Source organism: Pectinophora gossypiella, chromosome 23 (assembly GCF_024362695.1).
Source record: "Pectinophora gossypiella chromosome 23, ilPecGoss1.1, whole genome shotgun sequence".
Classification (NCBI taxonomy): Eukaryota; Metazoa; Arthropoda; class Insecta; order Lepidoptera; family Gelechiidae; genus Pectinophora; species Pectinophora gossypiella.
Window position 1 is genome coordinate 234,420 of NC_065426.1, and position 13,938 is coordinate 248,357.

At 44.0% G+C, this 13,938-nt stretch overlaps 1 protein-coding gene across 7 annotated transcripts in view; it reads left to right on the forward strand.

The window, feature by feature from the left end:
• LOC126377325 (anoctamin-7-like) overlaps positions 1-13,497 on the forward strand; it is a 22,830-nt gene extending 9,333 nt beyond the window's left edge. For 2 of the 7 annotated variants that reach the window (XM_050025006.1, XM_050025002.1), the window contains 20 exons: positions 119-309; positions 451-555; positions 730-829; positions 1,227-1,310; positions 2,071-2,192; positions 2,663-2,889; positions 3,374-3,461; positions 4,201-4,297; positions 4,860-4,949; positions 5,527-5,652; positions 6,176-6,319; positions 6,742-6,893; positions 7,414-7,494; positions 8,292-8,413; positions 8,873-8,960; positions 9,788-9,905; positions 10,624-10,755; positions 11,645-11,777; positions 12,466-12,611; positions 13,216-13,394. In XM_050025006.1, coding sequence (XP_049880963.1) covers positions 119-309; positions 451-555; positions 730-829; positions 1,227-1,310; positions 2,071-2,192; positions 2,663-2,889; positions 3,374-3,461; positions 4,201-4,297; positions 4,860-4,949; positions 5,527-5,652; positions 6,176-6,319; positions 6,742-6,893; positions 7,414-7,494; positions 8,292-8,413; positions 8,873-8,960; positions 9,788-9,905; positions 10,624-10,755; positions 11,645-11,777; positions 12,466-12,611; positions 13,216-13,359 — 2,490 coding nt within the window. In that variant the 3' untranslated portion in view covers positions 13,360-13,394. Of the gene's footprint in view, positions 1-118; positions 310-450; positions 556-729; positions 830-1,226; positions 1,311-2,070; positions 2,193-2,662; positions 2,890-3,373; positions 3,462-4,200; positions 4,298-4,859; positions 4,950-5,526; positions 5,653-6,175; positions 6,320-6,741; positions 6,894-7,413; positions 7,495-8,291; positions 8,414-8,872; positions 8,961-9,787; positions 9,906-10,623; positions 10,756-11,644; positions 11,778-12,465; positions 12,612-13,215 lie in introns of all 7 variants that reach the window. The other 5 variants (XM_050025007.1, XM_050025008.1, XM_050025009.1 and 2 more) reach the window with 4 other exon arrangements.
• Positions 13,498-13,938: the final 441 nt, after the last annotated feature.

Below are 13,938 nucleotides of genomic sequence, written 5' to 3' on the forward strand. Positions count from 1 at the left end.
TCCAAACCCCATATTATTTAACTAGAAAAAAACTTAGCTTTAGGAGGATATACTCTGTTCTCTTTTGTCTCTAAATGTGTATAAAGAATTAATAAGTAAATGTATGTCTGTTTTTCAGTTGCAAGAGCATGAAGAAGTTCAATTTGTAAAGCTGTATGCTGCAGATATAGTATTGGACAAGTTTGCGGGCATGTACGACGTACGGAGGTACTTCAGAAACAATCACGAAAACTTCTTTAACTACAGAATCTACTTCATGGAGAACTATTGCCAGTTGAAACAGGAGATTGATTGGATCAAGTCTGTGAGGTGAGATGACTCCGTAATAAATTTTTAGAGGTGGACTGGAAGTTAATAAAACATCATTATAACTTTAAATAAATCTCCTGAATATAAAAAAAATTATATTCAAGGTTATGGTGACAAGTCTGTGTACTGTGTACATTCCAGGAGCCACTACACGCGGCCGCTGCAGTTGTCCAACATGGAGCGCAGCTACATCGTGTACTTGCTCATGCGCAACCTGAACCCACAGAGTGGACACGGGCTAGACAGGTAACGTATCTACCTACTATTCCTTTGTATAGGGAACGAACTTATACTATCTACCAATGTATATGTATTTTCAACACGCTTGGGACCCTTTGTTTGAAGAACTCCTTAGCGAATGTAAGTCTTATTTTTTTATAGAACAGAAAGTCAGTGCGTTATCATGATAGACTGTTTCAGGTTATTGCAGAAGAGGATAATTCTAGACGCGTTTGCGTTACATGACGGCCCATATTACTGCACGCCCAACCAGAATTTTGACTCTTTCAACGCCCGCCAGGTACTTTACAGATAAATAGATTTACGCTCGTTCCTCAGCGCGGTCGGTAGACTTAATAGCCACTACAAGCCAACATGAGTTTTCTTGGAATACACTAGGTTGTATTGCTTTTCTGTCCTGTGTCACACATACCATGCTAGTAGAAAGTTTTTATAGCAACAAAATATGTATTATACCAGCCTTATACATAACAGTATGACACCTGTTTCCGCGGCAGTGTCTTTGCGGCTTTGAGCCCGAGCTGGGATTCAATCCCGTAACTTTATTAAACCACGCGTTCTCCGAACTGGGCTATCGTTGAATTCACTGATTTGTTGATAAAAATAGCCGAACTCATTCTATTATAGTATTCTTTAGAAAGTAACATGAACTTCAATCCTAATAATATGTCTTACAGGTTTTATTCTTGAATTGGCCCGGACGCCGCAATATATTCAAATACCAACCCTTGAATATGATACACGAGTACTTCGGATCCAAGGTAAGACATATCTAAGATCAAATAGATCCATGGAGATCAGTGCTTGAGCGTTGGGCTCACGATCTGGCGGTCCCGGGATCGAATCCCAGTGGGGACATATCACAAAAATCGGTAGTCACGTATGTACGTAGTCGTTACATGAGTCATGTCAGGGGCCTTTGGAGTCTCTATAGAGTAGATGACGTTGGTAATCCACCTCGTAACATATTTGATGCACGAATCGAATTCGTACCAAAGTGCGACCTTCCTAAATAGACTTTTGGTACTATACCAGCGTTCACCCGATGGGAGGGAGCCTGGGGTTCTGTACTACGAGCTAACACTTCTCGCACACCACACTCCCTCACCAACAACTTTTTAATTAATCTTATTTTTATTACTTATATATTGTGAAGAGAGAATTTAAGCTTTTTTTTAAGAGATTTGAGTGCGTTTGACCACCATCCAGGCTGGTCTTAAGCTACGATGTACTCTAAGGCTCTAGATAGACGGACCGCATCCGCATTTCAACTGCAATCCGACTGCCAAATTGTAGTTCCGATGCAGTTTGAATGCAGTTGACACGACTGCAATAGAACTGCAAACCAAACGGGCAGTCCTTATTGCAGTTCAATTGCAGTCGGCGTGCAGTCGTGTTGGATTGCTGTTGAAATGCGGTCCGTCTGTCTAGACCCTAAGGTCCACCTTACGTGCTCCAGCACGGAAAGTCAAATAACACCTGTTCATTATTGATATTCATTTTTTTTTATTTTTTGTCCAGCTCGCGTTCTACTTCGTGTTCTACGGGTTCTACAACATGGCGCTGGTGTTCGCGACGCTGTGGGCCGCGGTCATGAGCATCGCGTACGCACTCAAGGACTGCGAATACTTCGAGTATCTCAGGTTAGTAAGCGGTTGATATTTATTTATCCTGATAGAATTAGAGCACAACCAGTACGATTTTCATTGCGTCATTTTTGAGCCTCTGTGTGGCACCGTAGATGATGTTCAGCATATTCTATTATAGATGGAGTGCCAAAAGATTAATGATGAAAGGAAGATTGTTCAGAATATGCTTAAAATCTATCTTATGGACACAGGTATATTACAGAGCATCCTGGCAGACCCTTCCTCGGACTTCGTTAGAAAACTCTGTGATCTAGTTTTTAGTCTAAATAGTTGTTCTGTTTAAATATGTTATAATAGATTGTAGAGCTGGCATGTTTTAAAAACAAAAGTTCCTAAAAATGAAGAGAAAAAAAAATTGAGTCACAAGAATGCTTCCATGTTTATTCCCATTCACCGTTGTCTCCTGTCCAGTTGAGAAGTAACTCTGTTGGCTGCCTCATATAATTATATGGCATTTGTATCAGGAACTACATCTGCCACATGCGCGACGTGAAGATAGCAAGCGACACGGTGGTGACCAAGGTGCTGCGGATAGTCCCCAACTCGGCCGTGTGCGGCGAGTGCGAGGGCGCCACCTCCGCCACGGCCTGCCCCATCACCGTCATACAGGACTCCTGCTTCGACCTCAAGCTCATGCAGCACTTCGACAGCCCCTACATCATACTCTACAGCGTGGGCTTGGGGGTTTGGGGTGAGTCAGGTTGCACATTGATACGCACAGAATAAAAATAATGCTACGAATAAAAATGACACTCTCTGCCCCGCGCCAAACCGAACTACCTCACCTCACACCCGGTATTGGTTACCGCGAGAGTCACTAAAAGAAATATAGATTTTTTTTAGTTTTAGACTTGTATAAATTTAGTTATTAACATAGTAAAATATTGTTTAACTTAAGAATCAAAGGGTCAAAAATAAATTATAAAATCCTAATCTAGAAATAGAAGCAAGATTATCACAAAACAATCTCATTTTATTTTTCGACTTATTTATGAATTAAGTAACTATAAGTACCTACGACGCTTCACTGCTTTTAAAGATGACTTCACAGGACAGTATTTCCACACAATCACTAAAGAAAGAAAATTTTAGTTTTTTTAACGTTTCTTAAAAAGTATCTCCTTTTTTTTGTATCGTAGCCTGTTGGGAGTATGTCAAATGTTGCATGTCCCCAGCGTTGCTGTTCTTGGCCTACTGGCGCCGCACCGAGTGCTACTGGAAGTGGATGTGGGAGGAGCACCGCCCTAGGACACAGGTCCTCAGGTCTGGACACACACATGCATTCACGCTTAACGGGGTGGGCAGCGGTACAAGTAATTCAAGAAATAATAAGTCATAGACTTACAATCACTATTGATGTGAAGTCCTAAGATGGATACGAGGAACCTACTTATCTTTACTCCAACAATGGTGTTGATTCGGGACCACTAACTTAATTTGACAGGACCAAAACTAGCTACATTTCTTTCTTACACGTATTGTTAGTGAAAGACGGCAACAATTTAAAAACTGTCAAACAAATTATGCCAAACCGAAATTCATTTAACTAGAATTTAAATACTATAATAAAACAATATAAAACTAAAGAATTGGAAATAATTAAAAAAACACAAAATGACATAAATTTTGCGATGAAAAATGCCACTTGATATTAACTATATGATCATGAACTGAATCATCCCTCTCAGTCGATATGATGTTTTTTTTGACGTATCTACAATATTGTAGATACCCCCTACGGTTGATCGAGGAGAGGCCTGTGCCCAGAAGTGGGACGTATATAGGCAGTTTATATATATTGTAGATTTGCCGCAGATGGCATTAACTACTTGGCCGATGTCACCATTAAACCGTAAGTTTAATTAAATGTCAAATATGATAGTGCGACAGGGTGCAAAAGTGGGTACATGATATTGCTAATGACTGTACTTACAAGAAGAAAAGCTACAGTGGTGTAAGGCGGCTTTATCACCATGTAATACAGCGTCCCCGCGTAACGCAGGTTCGGCGCCCTCGGCCTTCGCCCCCGGCGGGCGCCGTGCGGCGGCTGGCTGCGGGCGCTGCGCCGGGCCGCGCTCGACGTCGCGCTGGCGCTCGTCGTACGGCCACTTGCCAAGCTCTAGGCACACCCCGGACACTTCATACAAAGCACCTCGTTTCACACGGACACTACACATTGACGTTATCGTACACGCGCATCTGTGTGTGTGACGTCTGACGCCCATACGATTGAAAACTAAAGTAAGACCGAGGCGGGAGGGACCTAGCTCAGCCGCTGGTAGAGAGCGAAGCGATGCCGTTCTATATGTATTACTTATACATTCAACAATAACACTACCTAACAAGTTACCGTGGTCCTGTGGTACACCGGCTTCCTTCTCAAACGGGGAACAGAGAGTGCCGGTTCGAACCCTTGCATCGATGAATTAGTGCAGTTTCCTCTAACACAGTTGGCTCGGCCATTATAGATGGCAACACGGCTCACCTATCATGTTGGTCTAACGGGAAACGTGGTGAGGTGTGTACTTGGATGTACCTCTATACTCCATTGGGATGTAGTCGTGGGCTTGTTATGTCCGGGATAGTGTGGGAAGATAAGATATTATGCAGGATAGACAGAGCGGCGTTATTACAGCGTGTGTGCTATCGTCCCGGTTTCAGTCGCTGGCGGTGCTGTGCGTGTTGCTGTTCATGGTGATCCTGTACGTGCACGTGGAGTTCACGGCGCCGCTCGCCGCCAAGCTCGTCAAGGTGCACCCACTACACACACACAGCCTCTCTCTCACACGCACACCTTACCTCTCTGTCACACATAGGTACACACTCACCATACCCTCTGTCCCTGTCGCACACACACACAGTACACTCGCTACATACACACACACATATCTTCTCTCACATATACACACTACACGCATCTCATCCCGAACAGCCTCCGTGATCCAGAGGTTGAGCGATGTGCTCACATTCCGAAGGAACCCAGAGGGGACAAATCACTTTGTGATCCCTAGTTTGGTTAGGACATTACAGACTGATCACCCGATTGTCCGAAAGTAAGATGATCCGTGCTTCGGAGGGCACGTTAAGCCGTTGGTCTTGGTTGCTACTTACCGATGTAAGTACGTAGTCGTTACATGAGTCATGTCAGGGGCCTATGGCGGCTCAATAATAACCCTGACACCAGGGTTGATGGGGTTGGTAATCCACCTCACAACCCACACGATAGAAGAAGACTACACGCATGAAGTACACTATTAACACGTACATACATAGTCCTGAGAATGTTCTCCTCCGCCGCTACCCATTGACCATGGTGCGTGTGCCGCAGGTGGTGCGCAAGCGGCCCGGCAACTTCAACGACATCGTGCCGCCCAAGATCAACAAGCTCAAGGAGTACGGCCTCCTCGTGCTGGTGACCGTCGTGACGCTGTTCTCACTCAACAACATTGAGAAGGTCTGGGGGTTACAAAGTCCACATTGATGCATCTTGTCTTGTCTTCTCTAGCCTAAGGTCCCACTGCTGGGTAAAGGCCTCCCTCCATTTATTCCAGGAATCCTCTCTCCAATGCTTCCTCCGGCCAGCCCTGCAAGAGAGCGTCCCAGTCGTCGGTGTAGTTTATCTCTACTCGGAGACCACCATGTGGTGATCTTAGCTTACGGATAGTAAGGATCCGACAGACTTGACCTGCCCATTCCCACTGCTACTGGGCACCTGCGTGGACCATGTCCGCAATTTGAGTCGTAGACGCAGTATGGTGTTCAAACTTGGTCTTTGACAAAGGTTGAAAGTTCCAAACTCGTCTGCCAGCGAGCAGTGGAGCGCAGCATGTTGGATGTGAAATGGACTGATCGTGTCAGAAACACCATACTGCATCTAAAAAGCAATTTGGACATTTCTTGACATTACTCACGTACTTTTATATGCGCAAATGTCAATATTGCTATATTGCTTTATAGATGAATTGTATAATATGCAGATCATCCACTTCGTGTCGACGTGGACGACGCGGCTGGAGGGCCACCGCACCTACCAGAAGCACGAGCAGTCGCTCATACTCAAGTACTTCACCACCAGCATCGTGTTCGGCTCCTGCCTCATCATGTACTTCGCGTTTGTTAAGGTGACCCACAGAATGAACAATAATACTAAGTTACCGCACCCAGCCCTCGCGGCACGACAACTGCGTCGTGCACGGCGCGAGTTATATCGAGGGCTTCGACTTGGACCAATAACATTCGCTGCGTTTATTGGTCAAAGCCCTGATTATAATTCGCGCCGGTTTGATCAGGACATTACAAGCTGATCACCCGATTGTCCGAAAGTTGAGCCATTGCTCCCGGTTACTATTTACTGATGTCAGTACGTAGCCGTTACATGGTCCATGTCAGGGGTCTTTGGCGGCTCAGTAACAACCCTGACACCAAGGTTCATTAGGTCGGTCATCCACTTCACAACTCACACCATAGAAGAATCACACCCCTGAGGAGAGTACCGCCTCACCTAAGTGCGAGTGTTATATTACGTTTCATGTTTTGTTGTCAGGGATTATTCCACAGCACGCCGATAGCGATATGGAACGTGGACATCAACCTCACGCTGCCCTGGAAGAACTACAGCGTGAGCATGCGGGACGTGTCCGAGTTCTGGCAGAACGTGACCCAGCGGGCGCTCACGCTCAACTGCGGGGCCTTCAGGTCGGTGCTCACTGCCACCACACCCCGGACACTTCATACAAAAAACTTTCTTCGTTTCACACAGACACCACACAATGACGTTTCGTACACACGCATCTGTGTGTGTGACGTCTTACACCATACGATTCAAGTCTAAACTATGTTCGAAGGGGAGTGGGGTAAACCTGGCTCAGCTGCTGCTGCTAAGCTACATCGGTGTGGAACAACGCATCATCTCGATATCAATAGGGTATTTGACTGGGTCAAAGATTTATAAAATGCTAATCTAAAAATAAAATCACCCTCATTTTTCTTTTCGACTTATTTTCGAGTCTTTTATTGATGACGTCACAGGACAGTAATTCCATACGAACTCCAAAGAAAACTTTCGTTTGACTAGGTTATGAAAGAAGACAAAAGTAAGATCGAGGGGTGAGGTAAACTTAGCTTAGCCGCTGGTGGGGAGCGGAAAGTTGCAGTTGTATACGTAGTATTATATTGGTAATTGTATAAACGAGCCGGTACCCCGTGCCGCCCGCAGCTGCCTGCGGCAGGCCAGCGTGGTGTTCGTGGTGACGGTGGTGTTCCGCGCGCTGGCGCAGCTGCTCGGGACCCTCATGGGGTACGTACCGTCACGGATCTTAATCTACAAACAATAGTCAAAAACAGGTAGCAGTTATATCAAGTTTCCATGAAAAATGTATCGTTTTAACGATTTTATAGTCGTAAAAAGTGTCTCATTTGACTAAGTTGTCGTCCTATTGGCATCTTTCGTCGTACTTCGTTCTTTGTATACAGGGTGTAAGTGACACCGTAACGAATACTGAGGAGATGATTTGATGAGGGGAAATTTCCGTCACAAAATTATGGAATTGAAAATAATTTAAAAAAACATTTAGTTTCATGAATTTTGCGATGGAAAATTCTACTTCTCCCTGCCTCTTTCCCTCGGCTCGCTCCACCATCTCCCTCAGTATTTGCTACGGTGTCAATGAGGGACCTTCCAGGCTAGGTTCCCCAAAAAAAGTGTAAATGGCGCTGTACAGATTTTCGTTCGTTTTTAACCTTCTAATTTCGTGGATAACACATATGGATCTTTTGTCTTGTGTTTGGCTATAAATGATGACCCTTATTATTACATCCAGGCACAACACACATATTCCACCCATTACTATTCTGATTCAAATAAAAAGAAGCAACATAATGCTGTACGTATCGGATCCAAATACTAAGCAACAATTAAATATTTATATATGCCTCTGCCACATTATATTTTTGAATATTTATACACTCAGAGCAATGAGAAAATAGGTATTTATCACGTTAAATCTGAACAGCGCCATCTACATTTTTTGGGAACGTAGCCTGGCAAGTCCGCCACCGCCCCGTAAGCGAGGTGTCCACGCCGGCCGGCCGCAGGTCGCGCGGGCCCCGCCGGCGGCGCGGCGCCGCGCCCGGCCCCGAGCCCTCCACCTGCGAGCGCGAGTACGAGCTGCACGAGGTCACGCACCACGAGATCGCCAAGAACATCAACACGCTCAGTTAGTACACATTACAGAACGTAAGCTAAAACAAAGAGTCAAGTTTTAGGAATATTCCGAATTGTGGTAGTCAAAGGTACTTCCATCGCAAGAACTGAGTAGCCACACCTCACCAAGCTTTCTGTTATACTAACTTAGTGAAGATAAGTGGTGAGCCGTATCGCCGTCTATGATGGTCGAGCCATTAATGCAAGTCCGGAACCGAGGTTCGAACAGGCACTTCTCATTTAAGACGCAAGCCCATGACACACAGAACCACAGCAGCTTATTAGTACTTACAATATATTAACACATTATTAAAAATTACAATCATCGTCCATAGCTAGTAATTAAACAGCTTAAGTAATCTTATATTTTCTCTTCTTGATAATTATGTTTGCCTTCCACTGACTAACTATAGTATTTGGTTCCATATTATTCCCAAGTTCGAATCTTATATAACTAACTGTACTATTGCAGTGTCCCAGTTCGCAATAACGCTCTGGTTCGCGCCTTTGTTCCCGTGGGCGCCCCTGTTCGCTCTACTAATCAATATATGGGATCTAAGGTAAAATTACTATTAAATACTCTGACAAAATATAATATGGGAAGATTCTCAAACTCCGGAGTTGAGTTACGATATTGGAGTTCCAATTCCGGAGCTGACTCCGGAGTTCGAACTTTTTTGGCGCACGCTGTAAAATCTACAGTACCTGGTATCTTTTATTGAATTCAAATCAAAAATCGTTTAAAAAATCACACCCACCATCGTTTCCAGTACAATCAAAAGTAATATACAATAAGTTTTAACGAGGAAAGTTATGAGTATGAATGTGGATGAATATAATAAATAGGGGACGACCCAAGAAAGTGTAAATGGATTGGGTAAATAAGTAAGTATATGTGTGAAAAATGTGAGTACCGATATGACGACTGACAGAGGTGAGTGGAAGAGGAATGCATGTTGCGCCGACCCCACCTAGAGTGGGGTAAGGGCAGGGGGATGACACAGTAAGTTTTTTTTTCTCGACACGGAGACACTAAACTCTCTGTATGTAAACATAGTTGGCGAGCAGTGAGCGTATTTAATATACACGTACGGGCGTGACGGTACGTGGTGAGTTCCCTATTTTGTTGCATAAAATGTTATGTCATAAATTTGCATGGCATATATTTACTATTCCTAAAATCGTTACGCATGAAATGCATTAGGCATAACTATTTACATATAATATAATAAAGCATAAACACTTTAAGCATAAATTCATACATATTTAAATTATGCCAAAAGACGTTTATGACTAAAAAAAATATGCCTAAATGGTTATGCCTAATTAAAATAAGACAAACAACATTATGCGAAAAAAAAGGGTCCCGACGTGGTGTTGTGCCCAGGAACAAGGCCCGCGTGTACGTGGTGCGGTGCCGGCGGGTGTGCCTGCTGCGCTCGGCGGGCATCGGCGCCTGGAACCACGTGCTCAGGTTCATCTGCTACGCCGCGCCGCTCTTCCATGTGAGACAATACTACACTATGATGACAGATTGATTTATTTAATTACCAACTGTTACGCGTGACTTCATTCGCGTCAAATCGTAAAAGTAAATAAAGAAGCTTCATACAAACTTTACCTCCCCTTTTGGTGGTGGTGCCTTAGGCGTTCAATTTCGCAAAATCCTATCTTAGGCAAAATTTGATAGCACTCCTGAGTTTTCGTGATGAGTGAGTCACTCAGTGACCTTTCGCTTTTTTAACATACTAATATGTAACACATAAAACAGGCATCTTATATCTAGTCAATAACTTTTTAGATTCTTTTTTCAAGCCCACCTGGAAAAAATATAAATCTTCTTCTTATCGCGTGGGTTGTGGGGTGAATATCAACCTCATCAACTCTAGTGTCAGGGTTATTATTGAGCCGCCAAAGGCCCCTGACATGATTCATGTAACGACTACTTACATACATCAGTAAGTAGTAACCGGGACCAACGGCTTAACGTGCCTTCCGAAGCACGGATCATCTTACTTTCGGACAACCAATAAGATATAAATTAATCATTATAACTACTTCCTTAGGTACAATTTTAAAGAGCACGCAATCCCTTAATCGACTTAACTTGCCGATCATTGACTGAGTTAGTGCTGAGTACCCACTATAAAAGTACTTCAGGATTTCTTCGTACGTTACGAGACTTTCGATCTGTTAAAATAGTGTATTTTTTCATATTGTCAGGCGTTAATAATAGCCCGCACGGAGATATTCAAGCGTTACGTGTTCTACAAGATGCAGGGGCCCAACATCACGCGCGGCCTGGAGAGGAAGTTCCGGGCGTACATGACCAAGGTCAACATCGAGATCTACCGGGTCTGTGTCCCGACCACAACGGGCACCATTCAATTATAACCACGACAAGGGTGTTTTGGCGCGTGGCCAAAATTGGAACTAACGCCGCGCATGCTATGAAAACGTCAATTATGACAGAAAAAAACGCCAGACGACAGAATAGTGGTGCAGGACCAGCTGCCGCTGACATCTGCAGAGCGTCTGGTAGACCTTGCCGCTCTCGTATTGGCTTACATCATCATCATTAATTTAAGAGCCACGCTCTTGTCGTTGTAGCATTCTCCATTCCTGTCTATCAAAGACCAATTTTCACTTCCATATAAAACACGACGTTCACGTTCTCTTTAACATGTTCCATGTAAGCTCTTCTTGGTCTTCCCCTTCCCCTTCTATGATGGATTATTTAGACATTAAAAAAGTGCCTCCTTGACACTGTATAAATCGTCTGGAAAAGATGTATGGAGCCTGATTATGATGTATAAATGTATGATGTGAGGGTGTACACCAGCAGCGCCTTCCTGATAATGTCATCCACGCGCCAAAGATCCGTGTCGCTCTATACATTCTGGCTAAACTTAATGGCATCGCCCATACTTCTATGTAAATGTCAAATCGAAGCAGCGCCGCATTCAACATGGGCTACATAGGCCTCCACCACACAGAGACTCCCACCCCTGGGATGCGCTGAACACGTGATAATCATTTAAGATCCAAACTTGAATTTGAAGATCCAGTGCCAGATTTGAACCTGCGATCTCACACTGAGTGTGACGCGTTCTTTTATGAGGTTACCACGGCTGCTTGTAATATATTATAGACCCTGGGGTTAATACGTCAGGAGGCAGGAGTAATAGAAGGACTAACCGCAGTCTCCTCGTGGACAAGACACCTAGCAGTAACTCTGTTCCAGATATCAAAGACCCACTCGGAGTTCGGCCAGATCAACCAGTACCGCGTGTCGACGGACATGGCGTCGTTCAACCCGTCGCTGTTCATATCGGCCTCCAACCGCTGGGTCGGCGTCTACCAGTGCCGCGTCGACGGTAACTACCTAAAAGTGAAATATAAGACTGAAATCGCTTTTAGCGATAAGGCCGCTTTCCCTCCCTGATCCAGTGGTAGAACGTTAGACTCACGATCCGGAGGCTCCGGGTTCGAATTCCGGTGGGACATATCACAAAAATCATTTTTTTGATCAGTGGTGTGTCGTTCTCGGGAATGTTCCCAAAACGGGGATGTTTCTTTTGTAAAAACTTTTTACGGATGACATTCTTTGTCATCTTATACCCTATTTAAAGTAGCACGCTTAGAGAGTGCTCTCGTCTCTTTCGCATTAGCCGATGTCCACCTCACCTGTAGTGAGCCGTATCGCCGTCTATAATAGTCGAGCCAACGGTGTTAGTGAAAACTGCACTTAAGATTTCATAACTCATTAGCAAGCAAGTCCAGTACCGGGGTTCTTTCTGTTGTGTGTGTGCTGTTTTAATATTTATTTGGATGTATACAGAATGTTAGTGAATAGTGGGGATTCAGACCATGATTGTGAGTTAATATCCAGTGGAATTTTCCGCCGCAACATTCTTTTTTTTTTATTTTTTTAATATTATTTTCATTTTTATACATTTGCGATGGAAAATTCCACTTGATATTAACTCGGAAACATAGTCTGAATCATCCCTGAAAGTTTTCGTTACGATGTCACTAACACCCTGTATAAACGCATGTTGTCAGGTTTCTACGAGCTGACGAAGTACTCGAGCGGCGACGGGTGGCCGGTGCAGTGGAACTACTTCGGAGAGAACTACTCGTACGCGGCGCCCATGCCCGACCACTACTACGTCAAGTATCTGCGGGTCGTCTTCATCATCGTATACGTGGTCAGTGTATGTTACTACGTTAACATAATGACGAGGACGTTATCATGCTTAACGTCGTCGTCGTTAACATCGTTAACGCTATCGTCGTCTTTATTTTTGTTAACGTCGTCTTCGAGAACGCTAATATCATAAGGGTTAACATTGGTGCTAATTCCTGTAAACACCATCTAATTTTATTTTAAGTTATATCTGTCATTTTCTTATCCGCCGAAAAGGAAAGGGACGGGTAATCGACAAGCATAAAATTTATGGAACACACGTCAATTTTAAGCACAAATCTAAAACAACCGTCTAAAAATTCGCCCGGGTTATTCATTTATTTACTCATTCTTCCTAAAATTAAGAGCTGTCAATCATCCGTCCCTTCCTTTTCGGCGGATAAGAAAATGACAGGTATAACTTAAAGTAAAATTAAGAGATGTCTGCAGGAATCGGGGCCATTATCGTCATGGTTAACATAGTCTTTATTTTATTCTTGTCAATGTCCTCGTCGTTAATGTCCTTGTTATAAAATAAAGATGACGTTAGCGATGTCGACATTAGCGTTAACGATGATGAGGATAACGTTAACAAGAATAATGGAGTTACCATGTCCACCCCGCAGCACCTGGCGGCGCTGGTGGCGGTGTCGCTGTGGCAGGCGCTGCGCGGCTGCGCGGGCCCCTTCGCGCGCTACCGCCAGCGCCAGCGCGTGCTGCGGCGGCTGCACAGCCACCGGCTCAACTTCATACAGCGCGACAGGCGATAGATATAAACTGCTGCACCACAACACGGCTTCTTATTTATCTCCTCTAACAGCAACGCTATACTAGAGCGCTGTCAATCTACATACCGAGACGCTAGGTCGCGTTTCATCCAATTGTTGTTGCGTTTGTTTATCCGCTGGGAGCGCTGTCGTCCTCGGTATAAGTAAACAATATTGGTGTCTTCTTAGTTCCTCTTGAAAACCCAGATAGCGGTGGCAACTGAGCATTGTTAAACTTTCAACGTCATCTACTTATAATTGTTTAAAAATTATTAAGAACTGTAGCCAGCAACAGTAACAATTACCTATTTCGGTTCATCTGTTAATAACGCGTTAAGTTTTCTACTATGGCGATTGACAGTCCTTTAGTATAAATATAATACGTTCTTAGCATAGTCCTTTACTTACATGTAAGTGAACTCACGTTCTTCCTAACGGGGTGGGCAGCACCACAAGCATTTAGAACTATTAAAAATGGGAATTTCCCATATTTACCTTCGGGTTGGAAGGTCGGAGTTGAATGGTACCTACTGGTATAACAATGAACCGTATAACATAGGTTACTCTCATCAGCCTACTAGT